The sequence below is a fragment of the Acomys minous genome (assembly GCF_964271855.1).
Source record: "Acomys minous genome assembly, chromosome: 12".
Lineage (NCBI taxonomy): Eukaryota > Metazoa > Chordata > Mammalia > Rodentia > Muridae > Acomys > Acomys minous.
In genome coordinates this window covers 53,605,928-53,629,867 of record NC_140493.1, presented here as the reverse complement: position 1 = coordinate 53,629,867, position 23,940 = coordinate 53,605,928, and the positions used below count along the sequence as shown (strand labels likewise).

Here is a 23,940-nt window from a genome sequence, read left to right as displayed (position 1 = left end):
TGAGAAAAACTCGCAGAAGCCAGGCTTTTAGGTAGGCCCAGAGTGCGCTCTCTGCAGCAATGATGGGCTGGCATGATCTCAGCACTGTTTTTCTTCCTTCCATTTGCTCTGGACTGTCAGTGGCTAAGTAAGACTTACTTTCAAAATACTGCTAGCAAGTGGGCCTGCTGAGAACACCTCTGTGCACCCAGCCTTGCTGCAGCTCTCTCCTCACCTCCGCTGTTTCCTCAGGATTACAGAGGGCTTCCCCAGAAGAACCGACCTAACTGAGGCAATGCACAGGTGGACTGCAGTACTTTTATAAAATGTCCTATTTTCACGAGCGAAGTGAGAATTAACATTACTAATGCCGAAACTAACTCATCCATTAGCCTCCTATGCATGATGGGATGAGCCACGAGAAGGGAATAGATCAGCTAAACCATCAGCTGAAAGGTTAACCAAGAGAGATCAAGCACGCAAACAAGAGCGTGAGGGTGGAGGGTTCTCAACATAAAACCCTCACTCCAATTAGATGTTTTCTCGTATGCCACTTTCTTATCCATACTTGTGTTACACAGTATGTCACAGGCCCGGAAGTTCCATAGATTGCCTTCACTGACTCATCCTGCCCTCTTTCCCAGCCTACTTCTGGCCCAAGACAGACCAGTCATCACCTGGGCCTGGAATTCTTATTGTCATGATCCTAGGAGATGCTGAACCTTTAAAATTCCTTATTACATGACTATTAGTCCTAACAAAATATACTATTATATTAGATTGTTGTTAAGGACGCAGAACACCTATGGTGGGCCAAATGTTTCCATGCCAGGGTACCCACACCATAGGCCTCTGGAATTCTTGACTATTTCTGGAGATAATAAAAAGGGACGTTTAGGATTCCCGAGGGACAGATTGCCCTGTACTGTCTGGTGAACTCAATGTATGACTAAGATTCCCTGTAGGAGGGAGGAGAGAAGACCATCAAGTACAATCGGAGAACAAAGCAAAGAGAAAGAGGGTGACAGCAATACACTATACTAGTGGCGATGTGTCTAAGGGATGGGGCTGAGAGTGAAGTAAAGTAAGCACCCTCTAGGAGTGACACAGGCAAGGAACGAATTCTCCCCAGAACTCCACAAGCATACAGACAGACCTGCCAACCTGCTTAGGACATCTGACACTCAGTTAGACCAGACTGAATTAACATTTTTAACCACTAATTCATGCAATTTTTCACAGTAACAGTAACCCAAGATAGTGGCCATGTTAGTAAATATCTTGAGAACTAAAAGTTTGTCTTGTCTCCATATTATGTGTTTATTCTCTGTACTTAGATGTGAGAACACTCTAGTGCTTTTTACAGAGAGAAACACTAGACAATCTGAAGTGAAGTAGGACAACAGATTCTGGAAAACTGCTGTTCCAACCTCTAAATCCTGCTACACCAACACACACACACACACACACACACACACACACACCAGGGTGGCTTTCACTGTTGGGACAGAGCCCGTGCATCCTTCCTAAAGTACCCACATCAAGCTCTTTAAAGGACCCGCCTCCAGCAGCCCAGCTCCAGGTCATCCATTTTCTCTGTACCCTCAGCACTGCATTCCATGGGTTATTTTAACTCGGCTCATAATTTACTTCCTTCTTCCACTATAGTTTTGCCCTTCTCTTCACATGGAAACCTAAGTAATGTAACATGTGAGGGTGGAAATTTCCGTTTCTGAAGCATCTAGCATGCTGCCTGTGCCAAGTGATATAAAATGCAAATGATAGAAATAAACTTTTAAAAAAATTTATAAAACTCCCAAAGAGAATTATTTCAGGTTAGAAATATATTAAAAAGACTGACAATTTTTCCAGTTTCAAAACTGATTAATTTGATGTTTAGTGATATAAACAATAATTTTCATCAAATTTCACCAAATTATTCTAATAGAAACATATGACTGTACTGAATCAATGGCACAAAATGAATTTAGTGTCAAAATGATTTATAATTGGCTGCTCCAAGGTAAAGGAAAATAAAACCACACAGCCACTCTTGGCCTTGAGGGCACGGCTTCCGTTTGCAGTGCATTGCTACCATCCACACTACAGTCTGTATCTTGTTTAAATTCTCTCAATGGAGAGCACAGGGACCTGCGGGTCAGGACAGTCTAGAGTGAGCACTCAGTGACAACAAGAATCAAAAATCAGGTGTCTGGCTGGGCAGTGGTGGCGCACACCTTTCATGCCAGCACTCGGGAGGCAGAGGAAGGTGGACCTCTGTGTTCATGGCCAGCCTGGTCTACAGACTGAATTTCACAGAGAAACCCTGTCTCAAAAAACAAAAAACAAACAAACAAAAAACCCCACTTACCTAACCTCCTAAGATTAAAAAGACAAATTAAATAGACAAATAAAATACAAACTATAAGAAGAAAAGTGGACAAAATTGGCAAAAAAAAAAAAAAAAAAAAAGAAACTAGACTGTTTTATTAATTAAGGTGATCAATCTCTAGCTACAATGACTAAGAAATATAATACCACATGTAAAAGAGAGACTCTTACTACAGATTCTGTAAGCATCAAAATGATTTTTTAAAAAGAACAATTCAAAAGAATTTCCTCCCAAATACTAAAAAATAAAAATAAAACAGCTGGATGGGATGAATAAGTGGCAATCATGGTGTTCTCATTTAAGCCACAATTACTGAGAGGCCACTTCTGCATGGAAGCCATTTTACTTGAAACAACTGGCGGGCTGTAGTTACTAGGAATTGGCTCTGACACGTACACAGAGGGTGCAGGGAAAACAGTGAGGCCAGCAATGAAGGACAACACAGCCATGAGACTGAGCAGTAGAAGCCAGTTTTCAAGAGCCTTAGCCTACGACTAATTTGCCTTCTGTAGCTCTTCATTAAAGATCTCTGAATATAAAAAGGCTTCATGAACGAACCATACTTAAAAATTACCATACAATGAATAGTAGTTTAGTTATTAAAGGGTACTAAGCCATCGCTCAGCACTTAAAGAGCACTTGCTGTACAATCGTAAGGACCAGAGTTTGGATTTCAGCACCACATAACAAGGAAGGCATCCTGCAAATGCCTGTAACTTCAACTTTCAGGGATCCAGCCCCCTCTACTAGCCTGTCTGCACACTCATGCATACATGTGGGCACTCATGAACCAGCGCATACACACACACATATGTGAACACACATATACACACACACATGTGAACACACGTGTGTGCACACACACATCATTTTTAAAGTTATTAATAACAAGAGAAAATGCTTACTGTTCAGTGTCAAAAACAGATATGAAGGAAGTTACTATATATAAAATATGGTCACAACTGTATAAAAAAAGTAGTCAGAGGAAAAAGCCTGAAAAACGTCAATATAGACTAGACCTCACACAAACGGCCTTTATTTTACTGCTTTGGTAGTATGGAAATGAGGCTACTTTGTGGAGTGATAAAATTTATCACACCCAGTAACTTTCCATCAAACTAGTTTTGCAAAACACGTAAGTCATTCAATTTTCATTTGCCAAATCTCTACTTATTATTCACAACATTTTCAAACTCCTACTAATAAGAACTTACCACATGAGTTGTTTTTAATGTGTTGCCATCAAATCTGCATAAACTGGAGCTCTCTTCAAAGAAAATATCGCATTCTTCTAATTCCTGAGCATTACAAGGAGGTTTTTCTTTATCTGGGTTTGGGTTCTTAAGCCAAAAAAAAAAAGCAAATAACACATCAAACAATAAGAAATCATTTATTCATCCTTAAAATTTTTATCAAAATGACAGATTTGGTCAGAAAGGACATTATAACAGTTGGACATAGTGTTCCAAGCCTATGAACCCAAAACTCAAATCTTTGAGGCCTGCCTGGGGTACATAATGAGACTGTGTCCTGTCTAGGCTAGACTCTATCTCAAAAAAAACTAAAACCAACCAAACCAACCAATCAACTGGACAACCAGCAGCAACAACAACAAAACAAAACCCTTAGCTATTATTATAAATATATTCTATATACTCAAAGATGAAAAAATTGAACATGGTGAGATATGGAAGACAGAAAGAAGAACCTAAGTGAACATCTAGATATGAAAATGCAAAGTTCAAATAGAAAACAGAACGTGAGATAGCTGGGAATTAGCCAACACACAGAGTGTAACGGGAGAAGAACTAAACACTACAGAGCACCAGAACTTGGTGCATGTTTTAAAAAGTCATAGAGTAGAGCAAGCCACAGTACTGATATTGCTAAAAAGCAGCAATAAAGAGAAAATACTAAAAGCAGTCGGGAGAAAATATTAAAGTTACAAATAACTAATTTTTCATACAAACTACGCAAGCCAATTAAAATACAGCATTTCTGAAACAAAAGCATAAGCTGCTGCTATCACTGAATTATATTCCTGACAAAAGTAACTGAAAAAAGGAAAATAAGAAAAAACTCTCACCAACAAAAGCTGGGAGAATTAATCACCAGCAAACCTACGCTCCTGTGAGGGACACTCCAAACCTACGCTCCTGTGAGGGACACTCCAAACCTACGCTCCTGTGAGGGACACTCCAGGAAATGTTTCACAGAGGGAAAACATGAAAGAGACAACTAAGTCAGCACAAATGTAAGCTAGAGGAAAGGGTGAATGTGTACATAGGTGAAAAGACTTGTTTTCTCTTACTTCTGCTCTTCTTCAAAAAAGTGACTAAGACTAAAATAATAATAATAATAATAATAATAATAATAATAATAATAATAATGTACCAGGAGACATAGAAAACAGAAATAAAATATATGGCAAAAATGCAAAAGAGAAAGAAATAGGTATATTATATAATTCTTAAGCTGTAAAATGAAATAATACTGTAAAAAAGAGAAATGATATTAGAAATAGTTACTTAATATATATACACAAATATTCACCCAAACAAAAGTAAGAGCACACATTAAACAAGTGATTATTTTACAATTTAATTGTGGAAGCTACCTCTAAAGGCAGAAAAGACAGAATACTGTATATGTAATAAAGTTAATTAAAAGTAAACAAAGGGGAGAGAAAAATGCAATAATTAAGAAAGTGAAAAAAAACTGAAGTCAACAGAAACTGATACTTAATATAACATTCCACGTATTAAATCAGGTAGTTAAAAACTTCAAAAAAAAAGGGGGGGGGGGGACTTGAAGCAAAGATGGCTAAAACGTAAGGCAATACTATAGAATAAGGTATAAGGCAATAATGTATAATCTCTTTTATGATGATATCAAAAGTGGACAGACATTTCCAAAAGTTGAGAAGTAGAGCAATTTACCATTCCCCAAGTTCACTGTCATCATCAGGTGTGGATGACAAGGCTGTATCTCTATTTTTCATAAAACACTGGAAAATGAGTAACTGTCTCATAAATATCAGTGCTCCATTGAAACCATCAAGAGTAAAAGGAATTTAGCTTACTTGTCAACCTCTTAAGTTATTATCAATTGGACTGGAGAGATGGCTCATCAGTTAAGAGCACTGTCTGCTCTTCTAGAGGTCCAGAGTTCAATTCTTAGCAACCACATGGTGGCTCACAACCATCTATAATCTGGTGCCCTCTTCTGGTGTGCAGGCAAGTATGTAGACAGAATACTGTATATGTAATAAATAAGTAAATCTTTTAAAAACTTAATTGACAATCTAGGGGATGTGGCTCCCTTTTCTTATAAAAGGGCTATGAAATCATGCTTTCTGGCCTGCCACATGAATTCTAATAATTCTTGAAATTGTTAATAACTGTGGGCAAAGATGAAATTTGTGTTCTCTATTTGAGCCATACTTCTCTTTGTGAAAAACATTCATTTTCAATATATTAATCTCTCTTTTCTAGCCTACAATGCATCTAACCCTGCAGGGTAAATAATTTTTCTGAATCTTCTTTATCACTATAATTCAACACGGCAATAAGTTAGACAATTAAACATGCTCCTACCAGTGTTCTACAGCATTGCTGAATGCTTTCAATTTTTCAATAAGCTACAGCGAGTCATTAATATACTAATATTTTCTACCACATAGCCAGGCAATTATTGTCAGGACATTGTAATCATCTCAAAGAAATATTTCATTTATTAAAAATAATTACTGTACTAAAAGATGGTGGAGTGGGACCCAACAGCAATCTTCTTCCACATTATCACAAATCTTAACTCAAGACCTGACTTGAGAAAGAAATGGGCGGCACGGAAAGGCAAAGGGCAGCAATAACACGGACGTGGAACGATGAAGAAAAGAACACTGAATGTTAAGACTTATAAAGCAACAAACTGTACATCCATGAGACAACAAAGGAAATGGAGGGACACTCAGTGACACTGTAAACAAAGGACAAGTTTACCAATGCGGTTGTTTTATTGTATTTTTATCTCTTTCTTTTAAAAAAATATTCTCATTTACATAATAAGTAGGTTTTCTATTGGTTAGGTTTTGACTGCTCCATTCATGACTCTGTGCTCATGAAGACACAGGAAAAGAGGACTTTATATACTTGCCCAGGAGTGTTATGTGGTACAGCTCAGATTTACTTTTTAAAAATTTACTTTTGAAGGCCAGGTGGTGGTGGTGCATGCCTTTAATCCCAACACTGGAGAAATAGAGGCAGATGGATCTCTGTGAGTTCCAGGCCATCCTGGTCTACAAATTGAGTCCAGGACAGCCAGGGCTACAAACACACACACACACACACACACACACACACACACACACACACTGTTTCAAAAAATAAAAAATAAAACAAAAACAAACAACCAAAGTTTGCTTCTGAAAGGAGTTTTAGTTTTATGAGGAAAAGCCATAGCAATTTGTACACTATATGTACTGCAGTGACCTCTACAATTTGTATACTAGTGAGGTATTTACTGCAGTGACATCTACATTTATGTTTATTGTTTCATTATTTATAATAGTTAAATAATAGAATCAGACTAGGTTATTAGCATATAAATGGCATAATTTTAAATTGTTTCTATCAACATTGGCTGATTCTCTTTAAAAATGTTAATATACATATCTACATATACACACCATGAAAAAATATACCTTCACACTTCTGTACATATTCAGAGTAAAATATGTAAATATTAGAACTTTAATCCATATTAAAACATTAATTAGGTGGATAATTACTGATCTGTGTCATTTCTATTAGGAAAGGCAAACTGATGCTTGACATGGCCTACTCTTCATATCAGACACTGTAGACTCTTGGGCGGGGCAGTACTGCTGTAACTGCGTACCAGTTCGTCAGAGGTCAGGTGCAGCAGGCGCTCTGCTATGGCAGCACACTGCGCAGGATCCCTTACAAGCTCCCCTTGTTCATCACCCACCACCAGCTCTGGCCATGTCAGCCCTTCGTTCTTCTTAATCAAGGAAATCTCCAAGCTAAAAGAGTAAATGAGAAATAAGAAGTTACATTACACATTGTACATTTAAACCAGTGTGGTACTTTATTCCAGTATCTCAGCACTTAGTAGGCTCAAACACGAAAGATCAAGGCCACTCAAAGCTACGCAATGAGAGCACATACCAAAATCAGAGAGATGGGAAAAGAAGGGAGCAGAAGATGAGATAAAAAGAGGGATGGGGAGAGGGAGAGAAGTATTATTACGTATTTAGTATCTAGAGAATGTTTTACCAAAAATTGTATTCATTTGGCTTTATATGTGATGAAAAAATCTGTAATCCAATGATAAGTAAGGTAAACTTCATGAGTAAACATGAAAGTAGCACTGGAAATGGACCATCAGATGGCTTGAAGAGAGAATGGCAGGACGAGTGGAAAGACGGCATGTAGAAAATGCTGCTGGGATGCAGGTACTCAGTGTGTCACTAAGACTAAGTAATGCAAGTACAAGCAGCATGGGTCTGTGGGACACCAAGGATATGCATGGAGCACATTCAGCAGGAAAATGGACTACAACTAGGATACAGACTCAACAATTTACTCTTATAAACTAATAGCCTTACTATGTAATTTTAATCAAAGACGGGCAAGTTAAGCTAGTATCAATGTTAATTTTTAAAACATGGACTTTTAAAGAACTGAAAACAAATATAAAAATTGAAAAAAAACACGTGATAATACAGGAAAAATGTTAATGTAGTCTATATAACTTGTTTTAAATCTAATTCTATACATTCAAGTTGTTGAACAGAAACTTCAAATGCACTAAGCAGGGCCTAGAGAGACCCGAAGATCAAGAACGTATGTTGCAGGAAAAGGAAGCACTGAGTCAGGGCAGGCCACAGATGGCAGAGGAGGCAGCTGGCCCACACTCCTTGGTCAGGAGACAAAACTCAGGTGGTAGGCCTTGTGTGTTACAGCCACAGGAAGGAATCTTTTCCATGAGTCATCTCTGATAAATATATACCAAACTAACCCACACCACAGAACACAAAGTCAAGCAAATAATTCCAAGAGTACAATAAAGCCCATTATTGAAATTATCAAATAGAACATGCAAACTTATCAACTATTCTTTAACAAGGTTGTTATTATTATAAATTCATAACATAATTATTGCATTTAAATTTTTTCTGCAGCTATCTAAGAGACATACAAAATAATATCACTTATATAATAGAAGTCTTTATCATTAACACTGAAAATTATCACCACAATAATGCCTAGACTCAGTTACATTCTCTAAGGGACACAATAATCTGATGACTTTTACATACACATAAACATGAAGCACACACATGGAAAGATAGAGTATTTTTAAAAGAACTTTGAAGATAATAGCTTTTCATGTTACAAACATACACATACACACATGCACACACACACGGGCACACACGCAAGCATGCACGCATGCACACATCTACCATCTATCTTTTTATTTATTTTTACTACAGCTCTGTAGTAGAGCTTGACATCAAGGATGGAGATGCCTCCAGAAGTTCTTTTATTGTGCAGGATTGTTTTTAGCTATTCTGGGCTTTTTGTATTTCCATATGAAGTTGAGTATGTTCTTTAAAGTCTGTAAAGAATTGTGTTGAAATTTTAGTTAGAATTGCATTAAATCTGTAGATTGCTTTTGGTAAAATGGACATTTTTACTATGTTAATCCTACTGATCCTTGAGCAATGGAGATTTTTTTCAGCTTCTGACATATTTTCTTACTTTTTAAAAAAAATACATTTTTAGATTAGCAAAACATTTCAATTTTTAAAAACTGATTATGGATTTTGGAGGCAGGGTCTCTTATAACCCAGACTGACCTCAGACTCAAAAAAAACTGAGGCTGACCTTCAATTCCTGGTTCTCCTGTCTTAGCTGCCCTGGGATATAATGTATGCACCACCACACTTGACTTTTCAATTCTGAAAAGCAGAAACATTTTAAATGAAGTTAACTATTATGTATTTCTTTTACACTTTAATTTTGTATGTGTATGTGTTCCAAACACAGAATACAGAAAAGGATAAATGATCAATTTATACTGAAGCAATATTTGTTTCTCAAAACTCTGAAAGAAATATTCATCCTTCGAATGCAAGAATCTATCTTCCTACCTATGCAAAAACATAGGTGATTATTCACTGGAGCAAAAGACTGGAAACATTGTAAATGTTCAAGAACAGAAGAGTAATTGTTTCAAATGATGATCTACTCAACAGACTTAACTTTATAAAGTCACAAGGAAGTACTGAAAATAATCACGTATCCTTAGTGGGAAAATATCTAAAATTTACTGTTGCAAATGTAAAAAACAAGATGTATAGTCATATATACAGTATATGACAGAAAATTCTTCCTTGAAAACAAACTAAAGTGTTTAGTAGAGTAAACAGAAAATGCCAGAAGGAAGCTAAGAGCAGTAGCTAGAGGGCAGGGTGCACCTCTGACTGGTGAGACTGGTTGGAGGGAAACCTCACGGTATTACCTTTTATACGCTTTAAATACACATTTAAAAGCAGGCTTGTATTATTTCATAACAAAATGAAACTTGAACATATTTCTACCACGAAAATTTAAGAGTACAGATTAAAACAAGCAAATAGTTTCACCTTTTGTCATTGCTGTATCTACAGCTGGTAATGAAAAACAGGCAAGTACAGTAGCATCTTTGATCTTAACTACAATTGTATCTGTTCTGTAGTTTCAGCATTTTTAATCTATCTGAAAAATCATCCATATGGAAAGAACTATTATATTCATATTCAATGTACCTACTGTAGAGAGAAAATATTAAAAGGTAGAGTCGTAAAAAATAAAATTTCAAATATAAAACCACAAAAATACCTATCGTTCTCTTTGATTGTCCACGTACTGCTTTCGTGATCAATAGATGAGTGGAGAGTTCCTTCCAAAACCTGGACATCCTTCAGCACGATGTTGATGCTATCAGGCAGAAACTGTATTTGAATATCTTCCTTAGAACTGTTTTCTGGAAGCTTTATTGTTACTGTCAAATCATCCTCAGTTTGTTGCCAGTAATATAGAGGTTCTACCAGAAATAGAAAAATGCATTATGTAATAAAAATTAGAGACAACATACAAAATCAGATCTTAGACCTCTAAGAGAACAACTATCTAAATCAATCAGTATATTTTTTAGTGATCATCTCTCTCACACATACAAACTATAAACACACACTTCAAGGAGTTTGACAAAAAGTTGTAACAAATAAATGTACACGATATATTCCTTTTCCAGGCTCAACCAATTCATTAAAAGACTGGAACTCATAAATACTACTAACAACAATCCTTTACTTTGTTACTGCACTTTCTGCCTCTCTTACTCCTCCCCTTCTTCTCGCTCTTATTTAAAACACACAAAAACACACACACACACACACACACACACACACACACACACACACACACACACCCTAGTCTCCCTGAAATATAAATACAATATAATTATACAATGAATAACCTCTGATAAACAGTGATGATGAGAGGAACCTATAAAATTATATTTGTTTTAGTAGAAAGAAATTAAAGAAAATCCAGAATATCTTAATTCCCTCATCCTAGGGAGTATATTAACAATTACATTTCCCCCTGTGTTTAGCACATGCTAGGCAAGCCTTCCACCACTAGGCTGTGTCAGACTTTTTTGACTGTGGGTGTTTTGAAGTGCATCCTGTGCCCTTAGAGATTATGTTTACAATTTTAAAAGAAAATATAATATTGTATATTATGATGATGATATGAAATACCAAAAAGTCCATGGATACCACTTTTCATAAGACTTACAGAAAAATGAAAGCAGTCTCTATTCCCAAAGTGTTAGGAGTGCTAATATGAAGCATGTACAATTTTAAACACATGCCTCTTCTCCTTTGTCACTGTGAAAATATCACGAATAATTAATGTGTGCCAGAGGAATTCAAGATGTAACATGAGTCATCAACAAGAAAACCAGCAGCTGGACTAGAGTGACATAAGCACATGCTGGGCTCTGCTGGGACTCTGATTTGCCCTGGAACTGCGTGGTCCCAAGACGGAGGCAGAGACGTGGCAGTGACCAAGCTCTCATCCATCCCTCCATCCCTCCATCCCTCCATCCCTCCATCCCTCCATCCCTCTATCCCTCCATCCCTCCATCCTTCCATCCCTCCATCCCTCCATCCTTCCATCCCTCCATCCCTCTATCCCTCCATCCCTCCATCCTTCCATCCCTCCATCCCTCCATCTCTCCATCCCTCCATCCCTCCATCCCTCCATCCTTCCATCCCTCCATCCCTCCATCCTTCCATCCCTCCATCCCTCCATCCTTCCATCCCTCTATCCCTGCATCCCTCCATCCTTCCATCCCTCCATCCTTCCATCCCTCCATCCTTCCATCCCTCCATCCTTCCATCCCTCTATCCTTCCATCCCTCCATCCCTCCATCCCTCCATCCTTCCATCCCTCTATCCCTGCATCCCTCCATCCTTCCATCCCTCTATCCCTGCATCCCTCCATCCTTCCATCCCTCTATCCCTGCATCCCTCCATCCTTCCATCCCTCTATCCCTGCATCCCTCCATCCTTCCATCCCTCTATCCCTGCATCCCTCCATCCTTCCATCCCTCCATCCCTGCATCCCTCCCATCCTTCCATCCCTCTATCCCTGCATCCCTCCATCCTTCCATCCCTCTATCCCTGCATCCCTCCATCCTTCCATCCCTCCATCCCTGCATCCCTCCCATCCTTCCATCCCTCTATCCCTCCATCCCTCCATCCCTCCATCCTTCCATCCCTCTATCCCTGCATCCCTCCATCCCTCTATCCCTCTATCCTTCCATCCCTCCCATCCTTCCATCCCTCTATCCCTGCATCCCTTCCTTCCCAACCGCTAAGTGAATTAAGTTCTAAAGGGCATGTAGGCTTAATATAAGAACACAAATTCAGGAAAGGATTTAGCAAATTTATACTGAAATATGGTCAGTGAATTTATTTCACTAAGAACTTCAACTCTAACAAAAATGTATGTGAAGAAACAAAGTGACAAAAGAGGACATGAAAAAGCCTAAAGGCCCTTTTTTTTTTTTTTTTGTATCTAGAGACACATATATTTATAAATCTGGGGGAAATAGCTTCAAATATTGATTGCATTAGTATCTTTAAAAACTGAGGCCAATTTTATTTTAAAGCTTTGTTTATTTCTAAGTAATATGTGTGAGGGCTTGCATGTATGTGTGTATGTATAAATGTATGCCTGGTGTCCTCACAGGCCAGAATAGGTTGTCAGATCCCCTGAAACTGAAGATAAGGATGGTTGTGAGTCACCATGTGGTTGCTGGGTACCACACCCATGTCAGCAAGATCAGCAAATGCTCTTAACTTCTGAATCATCTCTGCAGCCCCTAATATTATTTCAAATAATTATCAAATGCTATATAATTGTTAAATATACTGTTCTCTAATATAAACAAAATTATCCTTAATAAATACAATTTTCTTCCAGAAGACCTTTTCATTTTAAAGCATAGCCTTTTCTCATTCACTCAACATCGAGAAACAGTGATTCTGCCCTCAAGAACTGTCAGTTTAGTACGAAGGTAAAAATATGCATATTAGACCTTATTTTGGAAGAATAGTATCATACTGCCTTTCCCAGTGTTAATATAAACATTATTTAGTAAGTATTAAACAGAGAATCTTGTAAGCCAACTGCCAATTTCTAAAATACCAGATAATTACAAAATTATGAAGGTAAACCAGTCCACATCACCCAGGGAGTGTTCTCCAGAGAATGTGTGTATGGTGGGGGCTGGGGGAGATGAAAAAATTTCAGAGAAAGAATCTATTCTGCCCTATTGGAACCCATAGCATTCCTTGGAGGACAAAGCAGACAGATGTGTGTATATACACAAGTACATATGAGCTCCCTGACAGGTTAAATAAATTACCTTTGCTTTTCTCTGACCTGTCTTCATCCATACTTTCTTCAGGATCCTGACCTACCGCAAGGCCCTGGAAGGACTTGTAGGATACAATCATTAGACCATTTCCATTAGGCTCAATAGCAGCATAATGTGGCACTGACTTTCCACGGAGAACATGATGCTTCGTAATTTCATACTTTTTACTATCTGTAGGAAAATAAATATTATAAAAAGCTACATTTTAAAGAATCTTTTGGTAAGGGTAAAAGATTGACAATTTAGGTCCACCAAGGCAGCTCAGTGGGTAAAGCCCTTGCCATCAAGTCTGAGGACAAGAGTCCAATGCCCAAGACCAACATGGTAGAAAGAGAGAAATGACTCCCTATGCATGTATGCATTTGCACCTGAGAACTTTATGGTCCTCAAACAAGTACCTACTTTAGAATACTGATTTTGATGAATTTTGCTCTAAATTGTACTGTCCAATGCAGTAGTCACTACTACAAATGGCTATTTAAATAAAATTAAGTAAAGTTTAAAATTCACTACCTTAGCTACTTAGGCACCTTTCAAGTTCTCAATAGCCACACGTACCTCCTGGCTAATCCCAGTGAATATCGCACAAATAAAGCATGTCCAGCCTGCAATAAGTTTCCACTGGAGAACAAAGTCTAGGCCTTAACAGTGACTGACTACTTTCCCAGCAGGTATGTGATAGGTACCTCTTTAAAAAGAGACACTGAAAATGAGGGGGAAAGTAAAGAATGAACTATTTTTCTCTTGTGATAAAAAGGGTTTCTTAAAAAGAAAAACATTCATAGTAGCTGTGTTTAATATGCCAAAACATGGATATTATAATCAATAATGAAATAACAAGGGCTTACAACTCTGCTGTAAATAACAATTTAACTGGATTTTAAGGTTCTAGGAAATGTATTCTCTTATGAAGACAGATTGTTGCAGCATACTCAAAACACTGCAGATAAAAGAACTACTCTTTACCAAGAACCACACAGCTACCGCAGTTAGCTGGGCCCCAGATCACTGCACTGCCCAATCCTCGTCAGAAAAGCTCCTTCTTGCAGCAGAAGGGAATTACCCAGAAGCCCACAGCCGCACAACGTGCAGACAGTTAAGAGATCGCTGTGGAAGAAATCTCGTATGTTGGTATGGAATCATCACCTGTCAATAAAAAGTTAGTGGCCTATAGCTGAGCCAGAAAATAGAAGGCGGGACATCCTGCAGGCAGAAGGGATTCTGGGATAGAGCCAGGTGCATAAGAAACTACTGGGAAGATGTGAGGAAGAGATACCCATAGTGCCTGAGCAGAGGTAACCAGCCACATGGCGAAATGTAGATTCGTAAAATGGGCTATTTTAAGTTATGAGCTAGTCAGAGAAGAGCCTAGCTATATGTCCTAGGTATCTGTAAATATATTTTGAGTCTCATGAGTCTTTTTCTGGGAGATTGGGATAGGAGAAAAACACACACACACACACACACACACACACACACACACACACACAATAGATCTTGGAGAACTCAGCCCTAAATGGAATGTTTATATCAAACTCTTCTTCTGGTGGAAAGATTGCAAAGGTCAGAGATACAGCATGACATTAAGGAAGCAGTATTATCTAGACATAACAGGGCTAATACACCTATGAACTCACAGTGACTGTGACAGTACATACAGTACCTGTACAAGTTTGTGTCACAAAAAAATTCCAGCAAAACTAAGTGGAAGTGAAAGTGTATGCAAAGTCCCACTCCTAACTTAGAAGTAATTTGCAACTGATAGCAGCTGATTTTTCTCCAGTGCGTTATGACTGATATACCAAACACACTCCAGAGCAGACAGCATGCTTAGGAATAACGGACCAACACTTTGTCCCCAGAACACACATTGAAAATGCCAAGCATGTGTTGTGTGTGTGTGTTTGTTGTGTGCGTGTATGCACACACTTTGTTTTTGTTTTGCTATGGTTAGTGTTTCTGTCTTGTTTTTTGTTTGTTTGGTTTGGTTTTGGTGATATTTTTTGAGAGAGAGTGAAGGAACATAAAGTTGAGCAGAATGGATCTGGGAGGACTTGAGTGGGGAAGAAAGAATATGATCAAAGTATACTACACATGAAAATAAAAAATAAAAATAATAAAGAATGCAAACAAACAAAATATCACTTCAGGCAAGTGCATACTTTTATGTTACTAGGACATTAGATGTATTGTAAATTTAATACTAAGTAGCTAAAAAAAAAATCAACTTAGTGTGTTTTGGAGATAATAAATTGTCATTTTCCAATTTAACTGACCACAAAATACAATTTATCCTATGTTTTCTTCAACATGGTTGAGGAAAAAAAACTGCTCTACTGTGTTAGAGTCAAACATCAAAAGGACTGGTGGCATGCATCAGCCAGTTAAGTGCTTGCTTTGCAAACACATGAACTTGACTTTGGCCCCAGGAGGACATTTAAATATAAGCCAAGACAGTGCATGTGTTTGTACTCTCAGCACTGGAAAAGCAGAACAAACGGGCACTTGTGTTCATTTGTTAGCCTACTTGGTGAGCTCCAGACTAGAGCAAGGCACAGCCTCAGAGCCTACAGTGGACTGCGTCCAATGAAGCAGTGAACATGAAGGGACATGCGAAGCAAAGTAGACCTCTGGCCTCCACATACACCTGAACAAAATAAAGGCAACCACTTATTTTTCCTGGTCTTATGTATATTTAAATATATTTAAATTACATTAAAATTTACTTCCACAGTTAAGTAGCTAGTTCCTGTAAGTTGACACCTCGGAATTTTGTTTACTTTACCTTCTTTCTTCTTACTGACAGTGACCCACTCCAAAGAAACATAGAAACCACTTCCTTTCATGTCCGATTCCTCCTTCTCTATGCGGAGAAGCAGGATAGCCACTGCATGTTCTTCAGCCTTCAGCAACGAGACGCTGTGAATTATAACAAACGGATTCCCAAGCTCTTCATTAAACATAATCTATAGGAAAAAAACACATATTTAAAAATGCATGGTTTATAAAACAGGAATGTGACCAGCATTCTTTTTTTTTAATGTATACATTTATATTATTACACATGAATAAAATAAACTACATACAGCAGGAAGAACCATGAGACAATCAGGAATTATATAAATGTTACATTCATAGTGATCTGGCTATTTGTATTTGGCAAACTTGAAGTCAACATCTTTCCTCTCTTGTTGGGTGTAAATTTCTGAATGAAGTTCAGGGTCTTATCTATCTCATCTCTGTTAACTTAAAACATCTATCTTGATCTAAAAGCATCTTAACTCCTAACCTACTAAGCTTAATTAAAAGACTAAACTATCTGGTCTTCAACCCCATCAGAGATTTGAGAAGGAATAAAACTTAAATATCTGAGTGAACCAGAAGTGCAGGTTAGCAGCTTCCAAAATGATTGAGACAGATTACTGCCTGAAGAGTCAGCCAAAACTCTCTATAACATTGGAGCATCATCTTCAGCCTTCTGGTCCAATATATTTGACAGACATATTTATGAGACAGGAACTATTGAGGACTTTCTTATCCTGTCTTGTCAGAGTTTGGCCGTCAACTCTGCCTGTATCTAAACTTGCCCATTTTTAGGGAGAATTCTGTCTGTGGCAGAAACGAGATTTTTTCCCAGTGGCTTGTTTGCCACATTTGAAGCCATCTCCATAAAGAGGCATCTTCTATGAGGCAAGGTGGGTGTTGCCAGGAATTAGCTTGTCTTGTTGTCAAAGAATCTTTATAATAATAGAAACATCTTTAAATGCTATATTCTGTAGGTCTCTGAGGCTTTTGAAGACCTTATTTAACTATTTACCTCATATATCTATAGAATCATATCTATCTATTAAACCTAGAATATATATTCTTGTGATAAAATTAGCCTAGTTTTTGATATGACCATGATTTGCATCAATATACAAAATTCACTACCATTGAATTTAAAAAATAACCTTATTTGTGAGTAACAATTAAGGCCTTGAGAGGAGTAGATTCAATAATCTACCTTTTGTTCTATCCTCCCTCTATATTTCTATATCCTCCTTTCTTTCTTTTCAGCTGCAAAAGAAAGATAAAGGAAAAGAGAGACATCCCTGAGTCAAACCTAGTTTCCTCTCTGGAAAAGACCAATAATATTTATAATCAACTCCCAATGAACATAAGCATCTGTAGACCAAGAGAGTAAACAGAAACCTATCCAACCCCGCCTTAGAGGAAACGGAACGTTATTCTCTTAAGGTTTCTTCAGGCTGATTTAGGGCAAATAATACCTTTGAAGGGACCAAAAAAAATTGGGAAAAATACTTAAGTAAGCCAGGGATAGCATTTGTGATCCACTTTCTAAATGTTGCAAAAGTCCGGTCTTAATAGGAGCCCTGTGAAGGACAGTCTGAAATGCTGGGCGATCAGCACTCTTAACAAAACAAACAAACAAAACAAAACAAAACAAAACAAAAAACAGGACATTGGAACAGAAGGTAAAAAAGGATGAAAAGAGAGAGAGAGAACTAAAGCAAAGCCCTAGACTCATACAGGGAAAAGGGGGTGCTTCCCAAAGCACATAATGCAGGCAGGTAAATGGCTCTTCCGTCTCATTTACATATGCCCTCTGGAAGCCCCACAAGTCTTACAAAGAACAAAAACCAACTCACTTCCCATTTTTCAGGACTATTTCCACGGTCACCTGTTCCAATGACATACAATCTTCCAGTTCCATCTGACAGGGTAACCCAGGTAGGGGATGTGAAATGGATAGATGCACAAAGACGATTGTCATATGCTGTCACATCTGTAGGAAGTCGGAACACCTCTCGAGGTTTTCCTAAGGCAGTGTCCTAAGAAGAAACCAAGGATTATAAACAAATCTCTTCCTAGCCCTGATCCACACACACACAACATAAATACCTACAGTACATCAGATTCTTTCTTAGTCAAAAACTGGCTGGATTTCCCCTCCTTTTAGTATAAAAGGGACAAGTGGTATGTGACCTGGGTCACATGCTGTGAGAGGCTAGCTGCCAGGCTGCGGTGATGATAAGGAAGTAATGTAAAGACCCATAAAGGGGGGAACTGAGGCGCCCAACAGCAGCGGCACTCTGAGTGAACCAGGCTGAAACTACATTCCTTAGCTGTAGTCAACTTTCCCATGAGAAGCCATCAGGGAGACTGCCACTTACACCACCTTGTGACTCCTGACTGGAGACTGTACGGTGGTGATGGTCACTGATTATTGTTTCAAGTCACTAAGTTCTGCAGCTGTTATAGCAAAAGAGATCTAGTACAATGCAGTACTCTAAATTCTTTCTCTTGATGTCAGGGTTAATGATCTGTATTCTTAATTTACTAACTAGAAATATCACCTTGTATTTCAAATGCTTACTTAAATATCTTTCTTCACCAGAGATTTTCAACCTTCCTAATGCTGCAACTCTTTAATGTAGTTGTTCATGTTGTGGTAACCCACAACCACAAAATTATTTTTTTATTTTATTTAATTAATGTATTCAGATTACAACACAATTGTTATCCCCTCATTTATACCCTTCCTTCCTTCCTCCCTCCCTCCCACTTTCACCCTATTCCCCTCCCCTAGGTCTGTGACCAAGGGGGACCTCCTCCCCCACTATATGGCCAAAGGCTATCTATCAAGTCTCATCTTGGTAGCCTGCCTATCCTTTCTCTTGAGTGCCACTAGGCCTCCTTACCAAGGGGAAGTGATCAAATATGAGGCACCAGAGTTCATGTCAGAGTCAGTCCCTGCTCTCCACACAACTGTGGAGAATGTCCAGTCCATTGACTAGATAAGAGCAAGGGTTCAATGTTTACTGCATGTATTGTCCTTGTTGGTACAGTAGTTTGAGAAGACCCCCCCTGGGTCCAGATCCGCCTGTTATGATATTCTTCTTGTAGGTTTCTAAGACCCTCTGGATCCTTCTATTTCCTCATTCCCCCATACTTCTCTCACCTAGAATCCCAATAGCAAGTCCTCGCATCTATCCCAATCTCCTGGTAAGTGAAGACTTTCATGGGACATCCCTTTTGGGCTAGTGTCCAATTATAAGTGAGTATATACCATGTGAGTCTTTCTGGGTCTGGGTTAACTCACTCAGTATGATCATTTCTAGTTCCATCCATTTGCCCGCAAATTTCAGGATTTCCTTGTTTTTAATAGCTGAGTAGTATTCCATAGTGTAAATGTACCACGGTTTCTTTATCCATTCTTCGACTGAGGGACATTTAGGTTATTTCCAGGCTCTGACTATTATGAATAAGGCTGCTATGAACATGGTTGAGCATATGTCCTTGTTGTGTGGTGGAGCATTTTCTGGGTATATTCCAAGGAGTGGAATAGCTGGATCTTGAGGAAGTCCTATTCCCAGTTTTCTGAGAAAGCACCAGATTGATTTCCAAAGCGGTTGTACAAGTTTGCATTCCCACCAGCAATGAAGGAGTGTTCCCCTTTCTTCACACTCGCCAGCATGTGCTATCACTTGAGTTTTTGATCTTAGCCATTCTGATGGGTGTAAGATGGAATCTCAGAGTCGTTTTGATTTGCATTTCTCTAATGACTAAGAACGTTGAGCATTTCTTTACATGTTTCTCAGCCATTCGATATTCCTCTGTTGAGAATTCTCTGTTTAACTCTGAGCCCCACTTCTTAATTGGGCTACTTGGTTTGGTGTTTATATATTTTGGATATTAGACCTTTGTCAGATGTAGAGTTGGTGAAGATCTTTTCCCAGTCTGTAGGCTGTCTCTTTGTTCTGTTGACAGTGTCTTCTGCCTTACAGAAGGGTCTCAGCCTCATGAGGTCCTATTTATTGTTGTCCTTAAGGCCTGGGCTGTTCAGGAAGTTGTATCCTGTGCCAATGTGTTCCAAGCTCTTCCCTACCTTTTCTTCTAACCAATTTAATGTCTCTGGTTTTATGTTGAGGTCTTTAATCCATTTGGAATTGAGTTTTGTGAATGGTGATAAATATGGGTCAACTTGCTTTTTTTTTTCAACTTGTATTTTTCTACATGTAGACATCTAGTTAGAACAGCACCATTTGTTGAAGATGCTATCCTTTTTCCATCTAATAGATTTGGCTTCTTTGTCAAAAATCAATTGTCCATATGTGTGTGGCTTTATTTCTGGGTCTTCAATTCAATTCCATTGATCAACCAGCCTATTGCTATGCCAATACCATGCTGTTTTGATTACTGTTGCTCTATAGTACAGCTTGAGATCGGGTATGGAGATTCCTCCAGAGGATCTTTTATTGTACAGGATTGTTTTAGCTATTCTGGGTTTTTTGTTTTTCCATATGAAGTTGAGAATTGGTCTTTCAATGTCTTTTAAAAATTGTGTATATATTTTGATAGGGATTGCATTGAATCTGTAAATTGTTTTTTCTAAGATGGCCATTTTTGCTATGTTAAATCTCCCGATTTACAAACAAGGGAGATCTTTTCATCTTCTGATGTCATCTTCAATCTCCTTCTTCAGAGATTATGAAATTATTTTCATTGCTGCTGCTTAGCTAATTTTGCCACTGTTAATAAATCCTAATGTGAATATCTGTGTTTTCCTATGGTTTTAAGCAAAATCCGTGAAAGAGTCATTAAACTTCAAAGGGGTCACAACCCACAGATTGAGAACTGCTGTTTTGTAGCAAAAAGCACTAGATTTAGACTACTACCAACTTAGATTTTTGTTAACAAATTTCTAGTTGTGTATGTCTTTATTACAAAAAAGAGCTACAATATGAAGAATCACCAAAATGTTTTATGATAAAATACTCAAAATTTTCCATTTAAGAAACAGATGGTCATAAACAATCAGCCTATATTTAATTGCACATTTTTTTAAAAAGTCAGATTTCCCTACAGAAGGAAATTCATCTTTAATTCATATATTTCATTCTTTTGATTCTACAATTGTCTTAATCTATACTCTTTTAATTACAAAGTTCTCACTAGCCACAATGTTTTGAAAAACAAAAACAAAAAACAATTCTATTATGTATACTCATAGCATTCATGTTTTTACACACATCTTATAAATTTGGTAATGTTGAATTACAAAAGAAATAGTGTTTTCAGAAACACCAAATCTGAGTATTAGCAATGTAAAACAGGACTGTATCATGACAGTATTGATATGCATCATATAAAGTGCAGTACAGACATCATCAGTAAACACTTAGCTTTCTGTAGTCTCCAGTACTGATGTTTTATGGAGGAAGCAGTCAACATCCAAGCAGTTAGATGGAGGTCAGTTAAGACAAAGTTTGCCATAGGCTGATGTCCATGTATGCATTTACAACAGGGCTTGGTACTTCCACTAAATGAAAACAGACTCATCAACCAATGATCCTGACACACCAGAGCACTTCTGGGAAAAAGCTCATCTCTCACACATGCACACAAAAACTCCATATTCCAGACTGACTATTTACCTGGATGCTTTAGAGGAAGCATTAAATGACTGATAGAGGACTGTTTTAATAATTTTAGGGTAGTTAATGATTTCCTTTGCAAGAATGAAAGTTATAAAACACAGAGTACAGATACAGGAATAACATTCATATAAACATCAGCTTGCCTTAAACTCTCCTCAAGAGTCCTTAAAGCCTATTAAGAAATCCATATCTAAAATGTTTAAGTGGAGAAAGAATGTGAACAGGAAAATTATGGTTATTTAATAAAAATGTTTTTAAAGGTAAAATAATATTCTACCATTAGCAATGAGAAAAAAATTAGACTTGCAATGCCTATCCCTGGCTGAGGTGCCTTGTGAAATAAGTACAGGCTTAATAAAAATGATAAGAATTCTAATTTAAGCAAGCTACCAAGAAGAGACTTGATACCCTATGAGCATATACAGGGGGAAGAGGTCCCCCTCAGTCACAGTTATAGGGGAGGGGAGTTAGGGGGAAATGGGAGAGAAGAATGGGAGGATACAAGGGATGGGACAACAATTGAGATGTAATATGAATAAATTAATAAAATATATTTTTAAAATTCTAATTTAATGATATATACCCTTTGGTATAATTCAGCTTATAGAATGTGTATAATATTTCCATTAATATAAAGCTGCAAGTATAAATAATAAGAAAACTGAAGCCGGTAAAAATGGAGGTAGTGTAGCAGATGGCCCTGTCGCCAAGGAGCTGGCCTAGGGGCCTCAGGCAGATCTTGGTTTGGCTACAAAAGTTCAATATGTAGAGCATTCCTCTATGAGCATAAATATCAGACAAACACATCGTAACAAAGCAAAATGACGTCATTCCATGAGAACTCACATACACAGAAGAACACTGTGATCATACAGCACACTAGAATTAGCCACTGCATCTCCCTGACTAGCCGCAGCCAGAGTCCCATTCTAGTCTTTCCGAGATGAGACTTACCACACCTCACCCTCACCCACTTCCTTAAACCTTCCCCTCTAAGTCCCCTAAACAAGTCCGATCCCTTAATATCATCAGTGTTAACTCTTCCCAGACACCCTGGGGCTCCCCTTCACTTAAGTTCTGCCTTGCTGCAAGAAGTAATAAATCCAACCTGTTCAAACAGCGTGACTGCTTTGTCTAGGAAGTGCTGACAATGAAACAGAATCCCCATCCTAGGGAATCCCAAATACCTGTTAAATGTACTGAGGTAAGTGAGTATTGCTGACAAAAAAAAATAATAGTAAAAGCAATGAGATACTAACAGCAACAACAACAAAGACAAAATGGTATACTGTGTTCAACATTCAATGGAAATTCATATATGCTGTAACAAAGGTGAGGCATCAACTCACAGTAAATTACAGGCACAGAATAGCGCTAAGTATAAGAAAGAGGAATAAGACCGGAGTACGGGGAGGGCAGGGAGACTGAGGTAACGGCAATTTTTCCCCTTTTGCTTCAAGTATGTTGCTATATTTGGTCCATGCCAAATAATTTGTGCGACATATATAAACTGAAAGTATTAGTAAGGCAAAATAAAATTCCACAAAGCAGGTGTTTCAAGGCAAAGATCATCGGTGTTTCTCTACATGGCCCTCTGGGCTTCCTCTAGTGCGCCATCATTAAGAAAGAAGGCTAAACTAGGCAATTGCTGTTCAATCACACACAAGTAAGTGTTTTAGGCCATTTTCTTTTAAGTACATGGCTACACATGACTGAAGTTAATAGAAATATAATTATCAGATAAATTAGTGCAATATCTAATAGAATAATTAAGATGCTCAGTTATATATATGTGAAACCAAAATTAACTAAATTAAAACACACTGGGTCTCTCATTTGGGTTAAATAATAAAATAAAATGAAAACCCAAACATTCCTGATTTGGAATTTGGTTCAGTTTTAAAGTATCCTCAAAGTAACACCTTATGAAAGTGACATCTCCAGTCCCAGGTTCCACCCATTTTCCATTTCTTCACAAAAATTCAGGCAATCAACTTTGTTCAAGGATACTGGAAAATTACTGTGAGGCAATAATTCACTGTTGGTTTGCAGGATTGAAGCTGTCCTGGCAAAGTGACTCCTCACTGAGGGCCTACAGTA

General features: G+C 37.9%; 1 protein-coding gene across 1 annotated transcript in view; it reads right to left on the bottom strand.

The window, feature by feature from the left end:
- The window catches only part of NUDCD1 (NudC domain containing 1), a 57,331-nt gene that overhangs the window by 5,659 nt on the left and 27,732 nt on the right, over positions 1-23,940 (bottom strand). The window contains exons 3-8 of the mRNA XM_084747923.1: positions 18,049-18,231; positions 16,182-16,362; positions 13,385-13,567; positions 10,282-10,486; positions 7,271-7,415; positions 3,586-3,711 (exon numbers count right to left, since the gene is read on the bottom strand). Coding sequence (XP_084604049.1) covers positions 3,586-3,711; positions 7,271-7,415; positions 10,282-10,486; positions 13,385-13,567; positions 16,182-16,362; positions 18,049-18,231 — 1,023 coding nt within the window. The remainder of the gene's footprint in view (positions 1-3,585; positions 3,712-7,270; positions 7,416-10,281; positions 10,487-13,384; positions 13,568-16,181; positions 16,363-18,048; positions 18,232-23,940) is intronic.